At 37.3% G+C, this 21,395-nt stretch overlaps 1 protein-coding gene across 1 annotated transcript in view; it reads right to left on the reverse strand.

Annotated features, from left to right (window-relative positions):
* PDE10A (phosphodiesterase 10A) overlaps positions 1 to 21,395 on the reverse strand; it is a 191,935-nt gene that overhangs the window by 72,784 nt on the left and 97,756 nt on the right. Inside the window, 1 exon segment of the mRNA XM_037392501.1 lies at positions 6,969 to 6,997. Within this exon segment, the coding sequence (XP_037248398.1) occupies positions 6,969 to 6,997 (29 nt within the window).

A 21,395-nucleotide genomic window follows, 5' to 3' on the forward strand; every position in this document is an offset into this window, starting at 1 on the left:
TGTGCAGCACTTTATACAAAACAACGTCTTTTTGACAGGGACTGGATTTCACCACAAGCAAATACAATCATGAGATCAGAAATGTGAAGACAACCTGCACCCAGACTTCTTCAGTCTTCTGCTTTCTTCTCTACGAAGTATACTACAGAACATCAGCAAGCTGCTAAACCCAAAATGACCCAAATCTCCCGATAAACTTCAGCCAACACAAGTTTTCTTTCCCTTAAAACTACAGTTGGCAACAAGAATCATCAGGAACAAATTCAAAGATGAGCTAAAAAAAGGTCAAATAATAATAAAAAAAAGACTGCATTTGTTTGCAGTCTTAATGGTCTGAACATTTGCTTGTCATTTGATTGAGATGTCAATCTAAACTATTTCATGCTAGGTATGCTCATACTAGACCAGAGGTATAAAATGACTGGTCTTACTTAGGGATGTTATATATATTCAATGCCATTGATACCTGCTTTATAAAGAAATAAGTTCCAACAGCAACACTTTTGTACTACTTAAAAACAAGCATTGCAGTCACAAAAATAAACAAACAAAATTGTTTGATGCCTTTTGTTGAAATAGAGCATTATGAAAAACCCAGATCACCAGTTACCACCCTGATTTACAAGACTCACTCTATATAATTTTCTGGTTGCCTCTATAATTTATTTTCTGGGAGGATCATCAATACTCAATTACTGTATCTCTTTTAAAGAAATAGTATATTTCCTTTAAGATTTTTTGCACCATAACTTTATTTGCCCACATAATAAGCAGGTTTTTAAACTGAAAAATATTCTGTCCTCTCTCTTCGGGTTTTTTTCCCTCCCCCCTGCAAAGTAATGCATAACTAGAGAGGAACATATTGGCGATCAAATCCAGCCTCTTGCAGGCAAAAGGAGCCTTTTAAGAGATGTCATGTTTAAAAGTACCTAGAACGTGCATTCCATGTGTCACTACACTTTACCATAATGAGTATTCAGACACCCCATTTAGAAACCAAAAAAGCCAGACCTGTTTCACCTGAAAGTCACCTACTTCTTTAAATGCAAGAAATTGTTGTATTTTAGTTATAGTAATGTTACTGCATTTCTGATGACCAATGGGTATAAAAAGAGAAATGCTGGTAGAAAAAAAGCCGAAGTATTTAGTTAAACCAATAATAAAATTGGGAAAAGGACACCAACTTTTATTTGGGTCACTTTTCACTTTCATGTGTACATAACTTGGGCTCTGTACATGTTTGATATGTATGTAGGTACTGCTACCTTCTCTAGGCCTGGCACTTCCACAGGCTGCAATATCTGTATTGTTTAGCTGCAATGATGGCTAGTTCGCATCTTGCATAGAAACTGTTGTCTCTCATTTTTGAGCACAGATAACGAAGAGGCAACTGTGTCCTAATAACAGTGAAGCACATCTAAACTGCACATATGAAGAACCAAAAGTATGGATCTGGACTTCATTCCAGAAAAAGCAAAAAAAAGATCCACAAAAAAACAAACAAAACAAAACCAATCAAAAAAAAACCAACAAAACCCCAAAACAAACCCCAAACCTAGAAAAAAGGAATAGAACTGTTTGCTTGCTTCACAAGGTGGAAATGCTGAGCTGAAGGGTGTCAAATGCTTAGACTGAAAAAGTAGAGGGAATGTGGCAAGCAAGCTTACAGTGCAGAGCTGGCTTTCAGAGGAGCAGTGAGCTTGGAGAGGAAACTCCAAAAAAAGGTATCTCTGCTCCAAATAATCAGAAAAGGTAACTGGGGTTGGCTGGAGTAACCAGTTTTATTTAAACTTGGACACTGGAAAGCGAGAAGCTATAAAGAGCAGACTTAGCTGAGGTGATTAATTTTAATGCTTGTACATAGCCTCAGAGAAAACTGCTTCCACAAGCATTTGTCTGACGTCTGTTCTTCTTGTTTTGACTGGAGAGGACATGGGTTAGAACTTGCTCAGTAAATAAAGTTTAGCATTGCAGCACGGTACACAGGTATTTATGAATTGTTTGTTCACACATCAAGCATTGTTCATGACAAAAGCAAAGAAGGGAAAATATGTGATGACATTTGGCAGGATGGGCCCTATGATGTCAAAAGATGAAAACCATCTCTTTCACTCTGCATAGCAAAGGTTCACTAATTTTGAAGGCATGTCTTTCCCAATCTGTTTACGTAGCTGATTTCCAAGCCTTGGAGAGATGGTGAACACCTTCCCTAGAAGAAGCTTCCTGCCAAATAGCCCCCATCCACTGACATCCAATTCTAATCTTTCCATCAGCTCCTTCCTTCTTGTCAAATGGTAACACTGAAATAAACTGCTTCACTAGTAATAGGAAAAATACTTAATAAAAAGCAAAGCCTTGGCTTACAAGAAAAGAACATTATGATCATATAGAAGTAACCACATAAACTGTTATTAACTGTAAGGCTCATAAAACTGCATGAATATCTCAATTATATCACCTCTCCAGATTATATAATAAAACAGCATAACGAGCTTCGTTTTAACTTGACAAGGCTGGATACTGCTCCTCTCTTTAAAAAGCTTTTTATAAAATCACATTCCTTCCTAATACTTGACTTGCAAGAACTCTAAAGACATCATGTACAAAATTAAAAATAAACTTCCTCATTTTCCTACCACTGTTGCTTATCACTACCACCGTATCCACAAGATTTTCTTTATAAAGAAATCAGCTTATACAAGCATCATCTTGTGACAATGGGTGCAATGCCATTTGCATCACTTCTAAAGGCGAAATACTTATGTTTTGCTCTAGTTCCCCTAACTTTTTGATTATTTTGTCACAGTCTTCAGTTCTGGGACTGTGCAAAAACATTTAAATTCCATCTTTAATAAGGAAATACTACAAAGAATGAGATTGTTTTGCCAATGTGTCATAAAAAGCTCAAACTTTTATTACCAGTTGCATAGTGAAGATACATGCAATTACTGCAACTGTTTACTGAAAACACACTTGCTAATTCTGTAACTGTCAGTGACATACTGTGCTGGGTGCTAGCTGGTGCCAAGGCAGCTGCCAAAAGCTGAAGTCCAAAAAGGGGAAAGGAGAGGATTAAAGTATTACTCCTGTTTCCAAGAATAAAGTACTATAAATGAGCTAGTCACTTGCTAGGTAATAATTTTCTGGTGTTTATATGGTAAACTTCTGCAAAGTGAATTGCTGTTGGCATCACCGGAGTTTACAAAGCAAAGGTACTTGCCAAAGGCAGCTTCACTGGAAGGGCCGTTCAAGTAAACATGGAATGGAAAGTCATTAGGCAAAATGAAAAACAGCTAATTTTGCTATGATCATATCAGGAACATTAAGTATTTCTGTTTAAACTTCAGAATCTGAGGTACAAAAGAGCACACAGTGATCACGGGAAACTTAGCAGCACGTAGAACAAAATCCTGGCTATAGTTCACGTAGGAATGGGGTCATTTTTGCCAACTGAAAAGAATAACATGTTTCCAATGCACACTGTTTTCACTAGTACTGTCAAAGAAATATCTCTTTAGCCTAGATGTACATGAATACATACACACTTAGTGCTCATACTAACACTTCTCTATTCCAATGCACACTGTTTTCACTAGTACTGTCAAAGAAATATCTCTTTAGCCTAGATATGCATGAATACATACGCACTTAGTGCTCAAACTCACACTCCTCTACTTGTGTTTCTTTTGTGGGTAAAACAGCACAAAGTAAAAAATTCAGCTTAAGTTTTCTTCATCAAACAGTTCAATATCTGGTTTTCTTTCTGAAATCCCTCTGCCCAGAAAACCATTTCTGTAGCTAGGATGGATGGGATCAGCCAACACACATCTGCACAATAAGTAAGCAGAAGAAACTCAGTATTTCCAAGGATGTTCCCAATTCTACATCATGTGAAGAGGAGGTTCGGTCCCCAGTTACATATATTTCATAAACACTGGAATCTAGCATGCAGAAAAAAGTTCACAGGTTCACTGTTTGGTCACAGAAACTCATGAGATATTTTATAATCAGAGTTGTTCTTATGCCAAAAGCAGTCTGCAGGAATCAAGAAATCTTCCCCACCCCCCATCCAACAGCTACTGCGTCAGGCCAGTGGAATAACTACACAACTAAACACCAAAACATTGACTAAAATTGCCATGAGTAGACTGGGTTTAAAAATAAAACATTTTTAAAAGCTTCTTTTCTATTCTACAAATCTCAAAATTTAAAATATGTGGAAGGTTTCATCTACTCCTTGTTTCAAAACCATGCAATGTAATGCTGATAGCTAAGATTGCTACTTCAGCTTCGTTTTTCTACTAAGCTGCTAAAAATGGCAAAATAAAAATGCAGTCCCTATACAACAGCATTTTTCAGAACTTCCTCGGTTTTCAGAGCACTGAACTGCAATACAAACCCTTAAAAATACTGGAATTTCCTTCCAATAATTCAAGAGCTAAAAGTTTGGTTTTGTTTTGGTTTTTGGTTTTTTTAACCCAGAAATCTGGACAACATTCATCCCACTGCATTTTGCTGATAAAAAGAAAAAAAGGCAAATGAATGACAAGTTCAGTATTTAGAGCCCCCCCGAACATACAGAAATGTGTATGTTTATAAAGAAAAAAGGTGAGGTTTTTTAGGAGGAGAAAGGGGTTAAATATATTAAACAAAAAATATCTTCAATTTAATTTTTTTGTCCTGCATAAGCACAACAAAGAAGGAGAGGATTGAAGCAAGTTGTCACAGCATATGACTATGAATATTTTAATGTTTTCACTCTGCCCAACATTGAAAAATGGGGGGGGTGGGGGGGTGGGGCGGAAATCAGTGATGAAAAATACATTTTATCGGCATATTTCTACTTTGGTTCCTAGTTAATACAACATTTTAAACCTGTTAGTGATTTAATTCTGCAATAAATTTCCTCTCACTTTTACTTTTGCTTCCCTATGATATAAGCTCCTTCTTGCACACATTTTCAGGAATTAAAAATGTAACACTTAATGACTTTAAAACTCATAATTCTTCAGTCAGCATGAATATGTCTTTTTGTCTGAGAAACATTACTCACGTGCAGAACTTTCCTAATTTAAATTCCCATTTATGTTCAGATTTTAATTAAACTGGCATTTGTTTGAGCTGCTGCTGCTGAGGAAAGAGGTTGTATTACAAGGGTCTATATTGTTATGTATGGCGTTATTCAAAAATACTATAAACTTACAAACATCTTCATTTGTAGTAGGGTGCATTACCAAGAGCCCTCAAATATTTTACTTTGAATAAAAAACCCAGTAGTGTAACACGGTATACACACAAAGTGCACAGTGACTGATAGCTAAAAAAACCCAAGGGGGACAACGTTTACTTAAGAACTTCTGAAGTATCATCTGCGTTCGGCTGACTCCAGGACTTCACGTGACAGCCCATCCATTTTCAGGATAACTCCAAGTCATTGTATGTGACTGAGGGGCTGAGATGGCTGGGACCAGCATGCCTCAGAGATGGGGGGGGTGACTGGGCAGGGCAGACTCAGGCAGGTTCTGGGCTCCAGAACTTGCTTTTTTTGCGCCTTAAACAGCTCAAATGTGGTAACCTAGATAGGATTTGTAACTCATTTTATAGAGTTTTAGGTAAAACATGAATCTGATTACCAAATTCATGACAATTAAAAGGAATTTTCTTCCACATAAATAATTACTACTTCTGAGATTTTCAGGCAGATATATACTTACTTTGAAATCAAAACAATATGTAAGATATACTAATAACCATAATCTTTTGTTATACCTGTTGAATAATAAGGGATGACCAAAAACCGTGTTAACAATTAATAAATTACTAAAACATACCAATTTTTACCTAAATTCTCAACACCCTTATACGTCCTGAGCATATCATGTATACAGAGAACATCTGCTTTAATAAACTCATTTTAGACATCATGTAATCTCTTTTTCATTGTCTCCCAAGAGGTGAATTTCAGTTCCCCTTTCTGCCAGCCCCTTGCTCTCAGGGTTACCCAGCTGAGGTTTCCACTGCCAGCCTGTTTCCACCCCTTCCTTACCCTAGTATTTTCCAAAGGACTTCCACTGAGAGCAAGACCACCCAACCAGCTTTTGCACCCTTTCAATTAGTGTTATTTTTAATATGTGTCTAATGATACTGTGTTTCTCCTGGGAACATGCAATACTTTACACAAGACACTGAAGAAGAGCTGGGCAACAGGACTGCGATTTCACCTCAGAAAGCTCTAAGTGGCTCCCTCATCTTATTTGAAATAACATTCGGGTGCTTCAGGCTGACTGGACACATCTAAGGGCAACAGATTGTCCTGTACTGATCTTTTGTCACTCCCAGCAAAGGCACTAGTTTCTAACTGATCCCCCTAACTAGTCCTCTGCCATAGATTGGCATTCTGCAGGACAGTGTCAATCAGAGGTAAGGTTAGAGTTGCGAATTCATTACTAAACATGTTTTTTTTTTTAAGATTTTACGTTACATTTCATACAGTACACTGCAAAACTTTTCAAATTAAAGAATTTAGCTTATCTGTACCACAGCACATCTCAAAGGGAGTTATTAGATCAGGCATATTCCTTCCCTTGTTTCCTCTTATGCTTGCCATCTCTCAAGGCAGTAACACTGATTAAATAGTCTGCCGTTATGCTCAAAGTCCCATGATTTCCCTGGTTTCCGTGAAGTAACTGTTTAAAACTACATCATGAAAATAACAGTGAGAACTCTAAATTTGTTAATGCAAAATACCTTTTAATTTATTTACAGCCAATCAAGTGTTCTTAATGTTTACTTTACTTATTAACTGTTCTCTAATCAGTCAGTACACCAATTTCTTTTCTCTGGAGACCTACTGCGTCCAGGGAATAGAGTCGGATCTTGATCAGAGACTGCACAAAAAATCATCTCAAGTGAACAGTGGGCCTCAGAGACTACACTTCTTTACAGAGGGGATAGAGAGCGGCACTTACCCTGCTGACTTCTTTAGGAGTCGATTCATCTAAGAGAAAACAAAACAAACAATTAGGCACTCAGGGAAGTTTCCAGGCTGAATGAAGAACAAGATGCCACACATCAAACAATTTTTGCACCTTTGTATAAAACTTTTCTAACATGGTTCAATAAAGTAATTGAAATATCCTGAGACCGGTGTGCAGCTGCAATCTTTACGCTTCTAAATCTAAAAATGAATTTAAATTAGGGTAAAGTATTCAGGAATTCTGTCCTGACGTAATAAGAACACAAAATTTCCCACATTTCTTAAGTCAACTCACAGGCCAGCTAAACCAACAAGTCCTGTACCATTCTTCTACATTTACATTCCAACTCAGTATGGCACAGTCGGAGAAGTAAAGGCCTTTTGCTACCAAACACATGCCACCAACACCAACATGTGCAAGAGAGTGAGTAGGCTTAGACTTTCTGTTCTGAAGATCAAAGATGCTATTCCTGTTGACCCCTTTGCATGTGGAAAAAAAGCCTTGTGACTATAATAATAGAAGAGTATCACCAATGTGATCTGGCATAACACATTAAAAGCACATAGATTACAGGTTTTTTATATATATATATATACACACACACACAAACACTATCATGTTTTGTGCTTTCAAATACAAGCAGACTCTCATGCATTTTTTTGTAATGTAAATATGTAAAGATAAACACAGATACAATACCAGAGCACTAGCTAAAACACTAAGGTATTTCAGAAAATAAAGGGAAAGCAGTTACATAGTAAGAACGCATCTGTCATAGGAAGAGTTTCCAACTTCCAGTTCAACCACACCAAAAACAGTTTAAGCACACCTTTACAAACTTCCAGTTGGCTAGCTTCTGAAAACATGAAGGGAACTATTTGTAACCTTTTATTTGATGCTAGGAATCAAATTGCTATGCTTTGGAAATACAATTTTAAGTCACCAAATAGATTTAATCTCACAGAATACATGTATTTTGATACATCTCTATTGGAGTGGATTTTCGCATGTCTGTCAAACATAGTATCACCTAGGCTGCTTAATAGCAGATACACCACATTTTCTCCAAAATCATCTCCAGGTGAAGGAGAGATCTTAAGGTGCCCCTTGAGAATAGCACATTCACTGGTATTTCAAGGTTATTACCAACATAGGCTCTTCATATCTTGCCATTTAAGATGAACTTTTAAACAATAAACCTAGAAAAAAATGTCTAGAAAATTAATTCAAGAATGTCTAGAAAAAAAAATTCAAATTTCCAATGAAAGAACCCTACATAATACAGATTTCTCCTCAAAACTGAGTGATACCAAGTAAAATTACGTATTTCACAACTATAAGTGAGTATTAGTCTTCTCTTACCCCCAAATCAAATCATATAGCAGTAATTTACACATGCAGAACACAGACATAAACTTAAATGAGCTGTTTAAGGTAGTTCTGTTGTTTGCAATGCAATGTATAACACATACTCTGCAATCTTCAGTGATGTTATCTTCCTTGACCAGATGAATCTACACACCAGTTACAAGACCAGCCAAATCTAGAATCAAAATCCATCTCCCCCACTACCTGATGTCTGACAGGGAGCAGCAGCAGATGTGAACAGCAGAAAACAGTGATGACATAATGATGCTTTCTGTGGAGCATACGCTCAGTTTTCAGTAACCAACTGATCAAACATTTCTTGAACCAGTGGTGACATTTTTCTGTTTAAAAGACTAGGATGAGGTTTTCATCCTCACACTTTCAGGCAGCAGGAGGGATGTCAGGTTTTGTTTGTTTTGTGATTGGTTTTTTTCCCAACCTGAGCCACCATCCCTCAGCATTCACACCACTCTCCGAGTTTCATGGTTTAAACACTTACTATGAGAAAAGCTGTCTCTCTTTTCTTTTGAATGTGCACATTGTAAACTTCATCTCATGCTGTCTGTTCACCTTATCTATGGAGCCTGTGACTCTACAAATCTGTCAAACAAGGTTTTCTCTGCATCACGCCCCACCAAAACCTTTCCTGGCTTGAGAGGTCTGGTCTGATTTGCTGCTGGTGCCAAGCAAGCCGCTCAGCACTGCTGGGTGCTATCACTGCTCCTACTACCTCTATCCCACTGCATCCTTCTGGGATGGAAAGTCCAGAACTACAGGCAATACAGCAGCTCAGGAAAACATAATGGGGACATACAGGATGACACAGGGATGATTTAGGGGTTTTCTCTCTATTTGAAAAGAATAATTCCAAACATTTTACCTGTATCTTGATGGTTCCTAAACACTGGGCTAATATTTTCAAACGTTTATACATTGTAATACCAATATCTCTCTCCAGAGCACTAACAACTAATTAAGAGCCCACTACTGTATATGTAAAATTAGAAACATCCGCCCCCATGTAAAGTAGCCAGTATTTATCAGTATTAACTTTGTCAGCTGTTTTAGCTCTGTTACTTTGTACTTTTAGCACCCCAAATAACTTCATACCCTAAAAAAACCCCACCAAAACCAAAATTATCTTCAACCCTGTATGTATCCACTTAACAAAATCATGCATGTGTATGCTGAACAGCATGGGTAAATCATAATAGTCATCTTCCTCTACTGGAACAAAATGAATTTATTGTAATATACCTAGTAAAAATGACCACCACAATCTTATGGCTTTCACACTATTGTGAGACGTAACTGCCACTGCAGTTTCCAATGATAGACAGAGGATAGATTAAATGCACCAAATCTAAAGCTTACTAAACAGTATAAAAGTTTACGTAATCTCTATTTGAGCCACCATAAAAATTTTCAGTCCTCCAGTATCAGAAAGACCAATTAATCACTTCCAATTCTCTGAGATCCTTGACAATGCAATTTCATAGTCTGAGCAGGATGTTACAAATGCCACCAACCCAACATGAAACTTCCCACACATATATAATACTGTGCTTTAATTTTTACATGAGATACACAGGTGTCACTCCTGCCTTGCAATTCATTGTTAATTCCCTTACTTATAATAAAGAATAATTCCTGTACTTATAATATTTACATTTATTTAGATTAAAGGAATCATTCTTTCACTAAGTAATTGCATAAAGGTAACATATGAAAACTCCATCCAGGTCTAGGTCCATTTTTGCTGGTTAAAAAACATGAAAATGGACAGATGGTCATTATATCAAAAAACTTATTTCTTTCTGTGAGAAAATTAAAAGAAATATGCTAACAGATCAGGAAGGGAAAAAATAATACCTATGGAATTCAATAAAGATACATTATATGGAACAATTATTAGCGCAAATACTTTTTCATAATAAAAAAAAGATATAATCAATATGCCATTTTTTGAGAATAAACAAAGTGTTTGGGAGGTTTGGTATTAAAAACCCACAGATAAGGTTTGCAATTCAGGGATTATGAACTGGTGCGAAAAATGGAAGATTTTTTAGGGGAAGAAGGAAAGCAAAAGATTAAGGGGAGAGGGAAAAAACAGCATGGAATACTCTAATACATCTAGGTGAAATTACTACACAGTGAACTAGAAAATAATTTTCCCTATTAAAATAAATGAAAAGCCTAACAAGACACTGCCACCCTCACCCTGCCCCTCAAGAGTAAAGGAAGAAACGTGACCTGAAGTGAATCAAAGTGCTTTTCTGGAGATGCAGTCTTTATGGTCCAGGTGCACGCCAAGTAACACGTATCCCCCACTGCTGGCACCACCTTGCTGTGGTTTCATCCACAGGAGAAAATGCTTATTAGCATCTGCACTGAGGGAAATAAATACCCTGGGAGAAAGCAAGTGTTTGTGAAAGAGATCACACTAATGCTCCAGTCACTAGAAACTTTTCAGCTGGAGCTCACTTCTTCTTTAAACATCACACACAATCAACCAATGCACCTGAATAACTGTCACTCTCTCAATCCCATTTGCTGGTAGTATTGCTGTCTGCAGAATTTAGGAGGATAACGTGTATTTTTTGTGATACCCGAGATAATTATTAAAACAGAGTAGTACAAGAAAAATGTATGATTTTGTTCTGGCACTCTGAATATGCCAACGCCGTTCTTAATTTCAAAAATAAAGTGATGAATTCTTGAAAAGTAGTCACTCTACACGCATATGTTAACTTGGCTGCACTGCTCAGTCGAGGCTATATCAAGCTGTATTTTTAACATCATGATTCTCAACGTCACTTGATGCACAGTGAGATAGGTAGTCAACAGCAGTGCGATGGGAGCAGCTCAGAAGAGAACACAAGCCGAGCAAGAGGTAATTTTGCCCTCCAGAGGCACTAGGCATTCATCAGTAAATCTAGCAGAATGTCCTGATTTAGCTGGTGCTATAAACTGTGTTTGTTGTTCATGTCTTCTTAATTTGAGCATAAGCACACACATACCACAACTAAAAAAACAGAAAACTGTGGGGAACCGGACTAGATTTCAAGGGCTTCCCCACCTCCATACACGAGACCAAAACCCTTGCACCAGCAATAATGTTCTACCCCTCTGTGAGCTGGTTCAGTCCTCCAAATGTATAGAATATGGTTCACTTTCTAAACTTTCAAAACCAGGTTAACTATTGTAGACCACAAGAATACAGTTACATTTGGTTTTATCTTGACACCTTTGCAAACATTACTATTTAAATAGCTCTCTTCAGAGGTTAGTGACATCGGGAGGAGGCACTGAAGAATGAGAAATGTTCCATGATAAGATTTGGGTTTTAAAAACAAAATTAAAAACTGACAAACCTTAATAACCTCAACTTTACTACCTATACAATTCTAATCAACAACTGCACAGCACACCACAGATATACATAATAAATAGTATGATAATTAAAGACAACATCCATCTGGAAAAGCTTCCATACGAAACCAAGGCAAGCAAGATAGGAAGAAGCAGACAACGAGAAAGGGAACCAACAGGAAAAAAAACTCTACAGAGGATTTTCCATTTGGCACAGCATAAATGAGGCCAGGTTTGGTATTTGGCACAATTTACACAAGGCCAGGTTTAGTATAATTTGGGGTTCTCTTTTAGGTGGGGGGTGAAGAGGTATTTAAATGTGTAATAGTTAATTTAATAGGAAATATAATATTTTACTTCACATATTCAAAAAAAAGAATCTCTTTCCATACTTGTTTTCTACACATCTGGGTGTTTTGTTTTCTTTTTTTTAAAGTGACCTTCCGACAATTCCAAGACGCTAAGCCAGAGTAGTCACAAAGACAACTGGGATGCAAAGCAAGCTTTCAGCATCTGAGATATGATATTCTGATGCATTTATCAAGGAAGCAATAATTCTAATCCCTAGTTAGTTTTATCAGAAGAACTCTTTTGGAAAAATAGTATTGTGCTTTCTCCCTGGTCTTATGCAGTTTTCTGCACTGCGTACTTAAATACTGCTGCTGGCCCACCATTGTTGATGACAGCAAACAAATGCTTAGGATTAATTCTGTTTATGAGATCCCAGATAGCTGTACAGTCACAGTTTCCCAAGGAATGTTTCCCCACACAGCAGATGTCAGATTGACCTAATAATTTTTCTTTTAAAAATTTGCTTTAGGCTAATAAAACACAAGTTGTTTGGAATGCAATTAGACCAGCATAAATATCTTTGCTTTTTTTCCTCCCTTAAGTGTCATACACACACACATCAATACAAATTCCACATCAATATGTATGGACTGGTTAAAGACTGATCTCACCACCATGAGATAAAAGTTTACCATGTTTAATTTATTTCTGTAGTAGAATGGCATCAATCAGATGAGTTGGTCAGTCTACTTTAATTGCAGTTTGCATCCTTGCTTGAGACACTCTGCATCCTTGTTTTAGACACCTTGCATCTGGCAGCCTATGCTTCCACTCAATTTGTAAGATCTTTCAAAGACACCTTAGCTGAGAACGAGCTTCCTAAAGTGGCAACTATCACACATATGTAATGGAAATGCTTAAGCCGCCACTCAAAAATGTTCTTACTTCTTAATGCACAATTTCACTGAGAGCACCTGAGCAGCATTCCTGACTTTCAACTGTCTGGATTTATTTCACAATTCAGAAGCACTTGTAACATTACTTCATAGAAAACTAACTGAGACAGTTTCCTTAGACAGACTTAGACATTGAAAAGGAATATTCATTAGTATTGATCCCTGGTGGCACAGTAGGTTTCTTTCCTTCAAAAGGAGAAAACATGAATTCTAGCTTTTTTTACAACAGTAAGATGCACATTTTTAAAAGTTCCTGACAAAGGATACTTAGTTCTTCCTCTTCTTAAACAACAAAGTAGCGGATCAGAAAATAAGTCCTGAACCAAGACTTCATTGAAGATGGTAAGCACAGAACCATATTGTCTGCCAGGTGTCCTAAAATTTTTGTACATTCCTTTGCATATAAGCAAATAGAGCACTACACAAAATAGGAGCCAGGAGACAGCATGTTTGGCTTCGTTAGACACACTTAAGTGTTTGGAAGTTTATTGTTTTCTGTGGTCTTAGCCCTCACAAAACAGATGGAAATTCCGGAGCAATTTTGCAGGACAGCCAGAAAATTTCCAAAAGGGACTTTCTGAAAGTATCACCAGCCCATGGTAAGAACAGAAAGGCACACAGAGGATCCAAATTTTCCTCGTTTCTGAAATTGCTTAGCAGTACACAAAGCTTATTGATATAGGCTTCGCTCTTTCTGTATCCACGGACGGGATACAGACGGAAAACTCTCAACTGTATACTTGATGTGATAATTTAGGCTAACATAAAGAGGGTATTTCCACAAAACTATGATCCAGAAAATTGTTTTATAATTAACATAGACTTATCTTCTCACTTCTGTTTAAATAGTGGGACGATGGATGTGCCTCTGAACTTGTGGAATAATACCATCAACACATCAGCTCCAAGTTTCATAAAAATCCGTAAAAGTCTCTCCAGTTGAAATCAACTCAGCAAAAATCATGTTAGAACCTGGTCTCTGACCACCAGGAAGAAACTTAATGGTTTCCAGCAGTGAACATACTTCACCATGTTTTATGGTAATTAGCCTATGACTTCATATCCTACTCAACGTGACTGTTGAATGAAGGGAGCATTAAATGGGTTACCTCATCTATCTTATCAGTCAATGAGGTGCAATCACCATTGTTTATTACTGGAATACAGCCACTAGACAATGGGCTTACAATTTTGTTTCATACTTACCATATACACCTACCTCTTTTTGCCTCTATCTACCACTTTCCTTGCCTGACACTGAATCCTGTTTGGCATTCACTGCACTACCTGTTGTAGGCAGCTTTCTTTGAAGTTGATTACAGGTCTTGCAAATGTATTTGGTGAAGCAAGTCTCTCACCCAGTAGTAATATAATTTCAGTATCACTCTTGATAAATCAAACTTGATTTTCTCCTGGTTTTTGGTCCCAGAACCCTGCTGGTTGCCAGGTATAAGGTATCCTTATAGCTTACTGTAACTGATGGATTTCAGAAACAGCATTACACTACTAAGTGGTTCTCTCACTGCTGAATAGAGCTGTTCCTTCACTTTTTAACGTGTTTCAAACACACTGCACAAAGGTTGAAGTTTTATTGTGTTCAGCAGGTGTTTTCAATGAGAGGGAAAAAATTACATTGCTGTTGGTTCAAATACTGAGACATACACCTTTAAGCAATGCCATTGAAATCAATAGGACTGCTACAGCTTGCACTGGAAACCAGAAATGCTTTTATGTATTAAATGTCATGGTATGCCTATTATGTATAGTGATCCAGGGCTGAAGGAGATCATTAAAAAAGAACACTACTCAAAGCAGGTCCTACAAAGCTCCAACAACCTGAGAAAGCCACACTGGATCTTGTCCATTGCAAGACATTTGGATATTTTACAAACACACATTATTATGCATGCTTTTTGGACCCTGCTGAGCCTCTTGGGTTTGGCTTGTTCATTCCTAGTCCATGAATCCCTCTTTCTGACTGATAAACTGTCTGGAGGATTTTAAGGAAAGGCACTTCCTCCTCCTTCCCCAACATCTGTATACAGCTTGCCTATCCTCCACCCTCAGCCCGACGCAGCAGGGGACGGATCGCAGAACGCACACAGCTCCGTGCCATGAAGTTCCAGTCCCTGGCACAGAGTGAGGCTTGAAAGCTTTGTTGGCCCAAACAGGCCAAGAAATTTCAGCAGGTTCTCAGCCTCTGGAGCAGCAAATACTGCATATGGCTCAGTGACAGCGAGAGAATATAATAATCTTACACTTAAATGTAATGTTACACTTACCTTGGGGAAAAAAAGCATCAGATACCAAGATTTTTACTATGCTTTCTCACTTTAATTCTTTGTATATTGTTCTCATCCCTACCTTTTTGTTTACTGTATTCTCACCTCTTTCTGTTTAGAAACATAGGATCTTTTAAGGGAAAATCATGTCCATGTAATAAAACTATAAGCTATCACATTCGTATGAAGTTGTTTAAAATTTTCAAATTCTACTGTTTATCTGCTATAGAGACCCTAAAGCAGAACAAGAAGCTTTGCTGCCTGCCTGATTTTCTGATTTCTGTGTCTCTGACTACATTGAAAACAAATGTTGTGTTACTGAACTTTGCAGTAAAATCCTCAACATCTGCAGAAAAATCAAGACTGAGTAGTTTTCTTCTCTTTAGACCAGCTGACAAAAGAAACAAAAGAAAATGCCCCAGAGGAAAAGTTTGCTAACGTCAACAAGGGTAAAGGATCATTAGAGCTTGAGATGATAGGTTACCACATGGGAGGGTGTAGTGATCCGATGTAAACCATTTACGTCAGGGGAATCGTTTCAATCCCTCTGAAGAAACCCTACTTTAACTCCAATGGACATACATTTGTATTAGAGATGCATTTTATTTATTTTACCCTGGAGACTGAAAACTGAAAAACTGAGACAATGTTGGATAATACTGAAGAAGAAAAAGTAACAGAATAAAATTTACAAATTAAGCCTTTTTGCTTTTAGGATATTTCAGCTGATTTGTTTGTAATCACAATCAAGCTCTCAGCTACTGTGTGTTGAGTGTTACAGAATAATGATGTGCAGATAATTCAGGACATTGGAGTCTGCAAAATTGCATGTTACACTAACACAAAAAATAGACTGAAACCAAGAGAAAATAGAACTATTAACTACTTATCCATACCACTACCATGACTGAAACATTTTGCTTGCAAGGGGGAGACTGTTCGAAAAAAAAAAAATATATAATAACTTCAGTGAATGTCAAGGAACAGAATATGTAACTACAAAATTATAGCTAGCTCTCTATGAAAGATAAAGACGGTATCATCTGAATTTCTAAACTAGACAGTTTTACAATAAGAAGACTTATAATGACAGATAATTATAATCCACAGGAACTATACAGGAAAAAATAACAACAAAATTTATCTTTTTGGCTGCTGCACAACAACAACAACAAAAAGAATCCAAAACATGTTACAGAGTTCAGTATTCTTATACCAACATTTCAACAAATGCAAAATTTTAACTCTGCCTAGTAGCAGGTACAGTAGTAAAGATACTAGGCCAGACTTAGAAAAATTTTCAGGCAGCAATACATGCACTACGATTTCCAAAACTCTAAATAAGTCAGGTTCCCGGTTCCTTGAAAGGAAAGGAAGTTCAGTAACCCAGCTATGAGTAGGCATGATGATTTACCACGGCTCAAGTGAGAATGATAATTCACTAAGTTGTGGGGACTCAGCCACTTGTGACTCTATAGGATCATCTTAAGGCTCTCCACTACATAATGAATCTCTGATTTAACATGTGAAATGATTGATGAAGGCTGTAATATTGGACAGTGAGCTTAGTAAGATGTAATATAAAAAATGCGACACATACCAGTTGTTCCTGGCTGAAAACAAGAATGTTTCAAATGAAACTCTGTTTATATACCTCCAACTGGTCTTCTGTAAACCTCAAGGACACACTGTGACAGCCAACGTCAGACACTTTAGCACCAGAAGACATTGCAAAGTTGTGGCACCTACCAGTCCACATACATCAGAAGTTATAGTCATTAAATACCTTGGCACATCAGCCTCCAGATTACTCAGTCCTTTTATCCACAGTGGATCTTTAAGAGATTCCACAAAAATTCCATAAAAATCTGGCAGAACCCAGCTGTTAGTGGACCGAAGACCTTCTCATTTCTGAATATACCTACCAGTGCATCCTCATGCTCCATTACACTATTAAATCTACTGCATACCAACTGTAATACAGAAACTTTGACACAGGCTTCCAACACGGGACCAGGGGTACGCTCAGGCACAGGTTGCTGCCCTGTCAGAAGGATCTAGCTGACCAAAACATTCAACCATAAGCAAGACATGTAAATCACAGTACCTCTGCAGTTTGGAACATACGAAAGACTTGGTGACAGAAAGTATCCCATTTTTAGAGGCTGCAAGGCAAACTCAGACACACACCCATACAGAGAACAGATTACACTGGCAGTTTCAGAAGGAATTCTCTGCTCACAGCCCACCTGATAGATAGATAACAAGGAACAAGGGCGGGGGCGGGGGGGGGGGGGGGGAGGGAATCCAAAAGAAAACTGCAAACACAGATGTATAAGCCTAGAGTGAATGAAGAACTGGATGGTTCACACAAGACAAAATTACTTTCATGTGCTTTTTTAACTAACAAAATCCAGTGCAGATGGTAAATTAATTGAAATACTAAGAACTCAGGAAATATGTAAAGAAATCAGCTGGGAAGCTAATAAACTATATCTAACACAGCAGTAAAAGCAAGTGGAAGTACCACTTCTGTCAGTGGAATAAAGGGAACCAGAGCCAACCGTACCTCTTCAGCATGGCTGAAGTTGCCACCTGCTGGGATAAGGAGCTGTGTCTATCTCCCAAATTGTCAGTCTAAGAGAATTACTAATGATCACACACTGAGAGCAGGCAACCAAGTGAGAGATCTATTCCTGCAAGTATGAAAAGGGTAATTCATAATCTAAGTCCCTTCCCCCCATGCCTTCAAACTAGTTTTGAAACAGTCATAATTGAGGAGTCTCATATTTTGTCAGTTAAAGCATCGTTCTCAACTTCCTCCATCAGGCCTGCCATATAGTTCTGGCAACACCAATATGAGTTTCTTTCATAAGCAAGTATGACACAACTACATTGAAGAGGAATCTGGAAAACAAGCCCGTGACACAACCACTCCTTAGAAGCTTTCTTTTAGTCTGCACCTACTTTGTTAAGGAACACAAGAGCTGTGTTAGTTAATCTGTTTGGGTCTCACATCCACGTAGGCATACTTATAAGGCCATCTGATTTTCACAAGCAATAAATGGCCAGCAGCACTAATTCGTTAAGGGATAAATTAGTCCCCTACTGCAAGTCCTCTACTAGGGACTTGACGATTTCTAAACATCAGGCCACTTGTTTTGACACCTAAATTAAAGATTAAGTTACAAAAGAGTACACCACAGAGAACAGCCTGATAACTACATAATAAGATGGCAGTTCAAAAGACAAACATTGACATAATTAAATAAAGCAAGACTGAAAGTAGAAAGAGCCAAAGAAAAGAGCTTCAAACAGAGTTTCAAAAGGAAGAGATGCAGGGAGAGAGGGACACAGATGCCAGATGAGTAAGAAGCTTGGACAAGGACATCATATGCTGCTGGGATGTACTTTTCTAACCTCTCTAGGATTACTTTACTTTCTGCCATGGTAGAAAACAAGTTCTACTCAAAAGAAAAAATAATACTGTTTATTACTGATCAAAAAAACAAACTTCATCTATAGAAAATCATACACATAATTCACAAAGCGAGATTTGTGCCAAAACATGTCCTTTTGTTTGCAATATTGTTCACTGCCACTGTTAAAGAAAAAGCTGGAAACTTTAATCTTAAGCTTTAAAAATACAGCTGTCAAGAAAAAAAAAAAAAAGGCACTTGCTTCAATGTGCTTTGCCATTTCCCATCAAGTGAACAGATGGCATTATTAAAATTCTAGTAGAATGAAGTATTTATAAGTTCATTAGACAACACTAACTATACAAAAAAGACAGTAATATTCCAAATAAAGCTGCAGGATTCAAAATAGCATAAAAGTACAAATATCGGTTATAAACCCACATTTATGAGCTAGTATATAAAAACAATAATGTCAAATGAAACAAAAGTACACAAGAAATGCATGAAAAATTCTATTAGAAAGTAATTTATTTGGCAGGGTCACTTCCAAGTTACTCTATGCATTCTGAGCCTGAATTCTACACAAAGGGTTTCAACTTAGTCTATAAGACAGGTGCGAGGGAAAAAGCCTGTTGATTTCACTACATTTACTTTTCTTTAAACATATATGTAAAATTCATACTATGATATACGATGAAATTACTCTAGAAATAATCCCCACAGAAATTTCAGTTTTATTCTCCAAGGTGATGTTCCCAGAAAATAAACAAAAGGTCAGCCAAATACGTGTCAGTGCTTTTGAATGCTGTGCTAGGCTGGCATATTTGATACCTGAGATGCTTTATCTGCTGTTCTCTTCACCATCTTGAATTATTAGCCTATACAGAATTTACTTAGGAATGGTACGATTTTTAATTGCCTGTCTTACTTATTACTGCCTTTCTTCCAGCCACAGCAACGTCTTGACTTGGTAAAGTGGTGTCTGTTAGTATTCTAATTTACTTGAAAAAAGATGCAAAACCCTGTCACCTTCAAAATGTGATAAAATGGATTCACTATAAAAGGAGAGAGCTAACACACTGAAAATTCAGCTTTCACTCCAAACTAATATATATCAGTTCCCATACGAGCTGATTTGTTCAGCTGTACACTGCTTCTCTCTGCAATTTGTATTAGTACAATCTCTGTTAAGATTTAACTCCTTTAAGCACCCTGTCCACTCTGAATATATTTTATCCAGTCTAACACGTCATCCCTGGAAGATCTTCACTTTGATACCTACATGGAAAATGATTTAAAAGAGGGAGGTATATTATGTCAAAATGTGTATTTTTCCCATAGTTTGAAGAATCGCATAGCACTTCTTTTTTGTTTTGATGAATCTACTACCCAAACATTATCCAATGTTTTGCCAATGTGTGCCTATTACTTAATCAACTACAACTGATGCAATCTCAGATTAGAATATTTTACTTCCTTCCTGAAGAGCTGAACTTCTCTAGAAAGGAATTGCAAGGTGCAGGTCCACAGCAGCAAGAAACCAGTTTAAGCCTGAGCTGCCACCTCTGCCTTGGGGCACTTTTCAGCTGCAGCAACTCAGTGAACTGTAAATATAATCCACAATTACATAAACACAACCACCAATGCAAAGGAAAGGCTCGATGTACACACCCGGGGATGGAAGCTGAAGGCAGGCAGAGCAGACCTAGATCAACCACAGAGTTACCTCCCGGGAACCAAGAGGTTCTGGCTTGAGTGAATACTCTTGAGCAGACAGGACTCGTTGTCATCTCAGTTTCTTAATGATTGGGCTATTCAAGACTAGTTGATGCCTAGTAAAAAAGCCCGAGATTCTGAAGACTCTTAAGTAGACATTGACAGTTGTCTTTGCTAAGATGGTTTTTTAGCATAATTGGTTTTTTTAGCATAACACCTCCACCATATGTAGTAATTTCATACTTAATAAAAATTGTCGTTATGGCTACCTTCAGGTAGGAGACATATACACATCCTCTTTAGTGAAATGTATCAGTTGCAGAGATGTCTAGATTTAATGGGTTCTTCCATTTAAAAGGTAAGATAATCTATATCAACATTCATTTCTATTAATTTTTTCCAGCACATTACAAGAAAGAAATTTCAATATGTTTTAGATATCTGTACAGCATGCAGAAAAAGGCTTATGTAAGATTTCACACTACTAGCCTTGAATCTTGAAACACTAACATTCAACACAAACACAGCCAAGTCATACCACTGAGCAGCTTCTGTTGGTTCATTCTACATTTAACTGCAATTAATGATTTAGGATTGACCCTTAGGTAAGATGATGTTAGGAGCAGTCAAAGGAAGGGGCTATTAAGATTTAGAATTATTGTTAGCTTCCTGGTTTTTAATTATTTAGTCAAATCTCAAGAGGAAAACAAGCATGAAGAGAAACTCACTGTGGCAGCACAATAGCATATTCCCCAACTTTGTTCTAAAAGATGCCTGTGATTCCATCACTGATTTACGCTGTATTATTACCTTTAATGCTTTCTTTTCCCAGTATAATTCCAGGTATAGCAAAAGAATGCAAAACTACTCATTTACTTTTCTTTACTTGCCTAACATCATATGGCAATGAAATTGGATAAGATATACCTACAATGCCAGTGACAATGTAAAAATGTGTCCATTTCCAAGGAAAAGCCTGTCTAGAGAGTACAAAGTTCACAAAGATACTTTAGG

Source organism: Falco rusticolus, chromosome 6, assembly GCF_015220075.1.
Source record: "Falco rusticolus isolate bFalRus1 chromosome 6, bFalRus1.pri, whole genome shotgun sequence".
Lineage (NCBI taxonomy): Eukaryota > Metazoa > Chordata > Aves > Falconiformes > Falconidae > Falco > Falco rusticolus.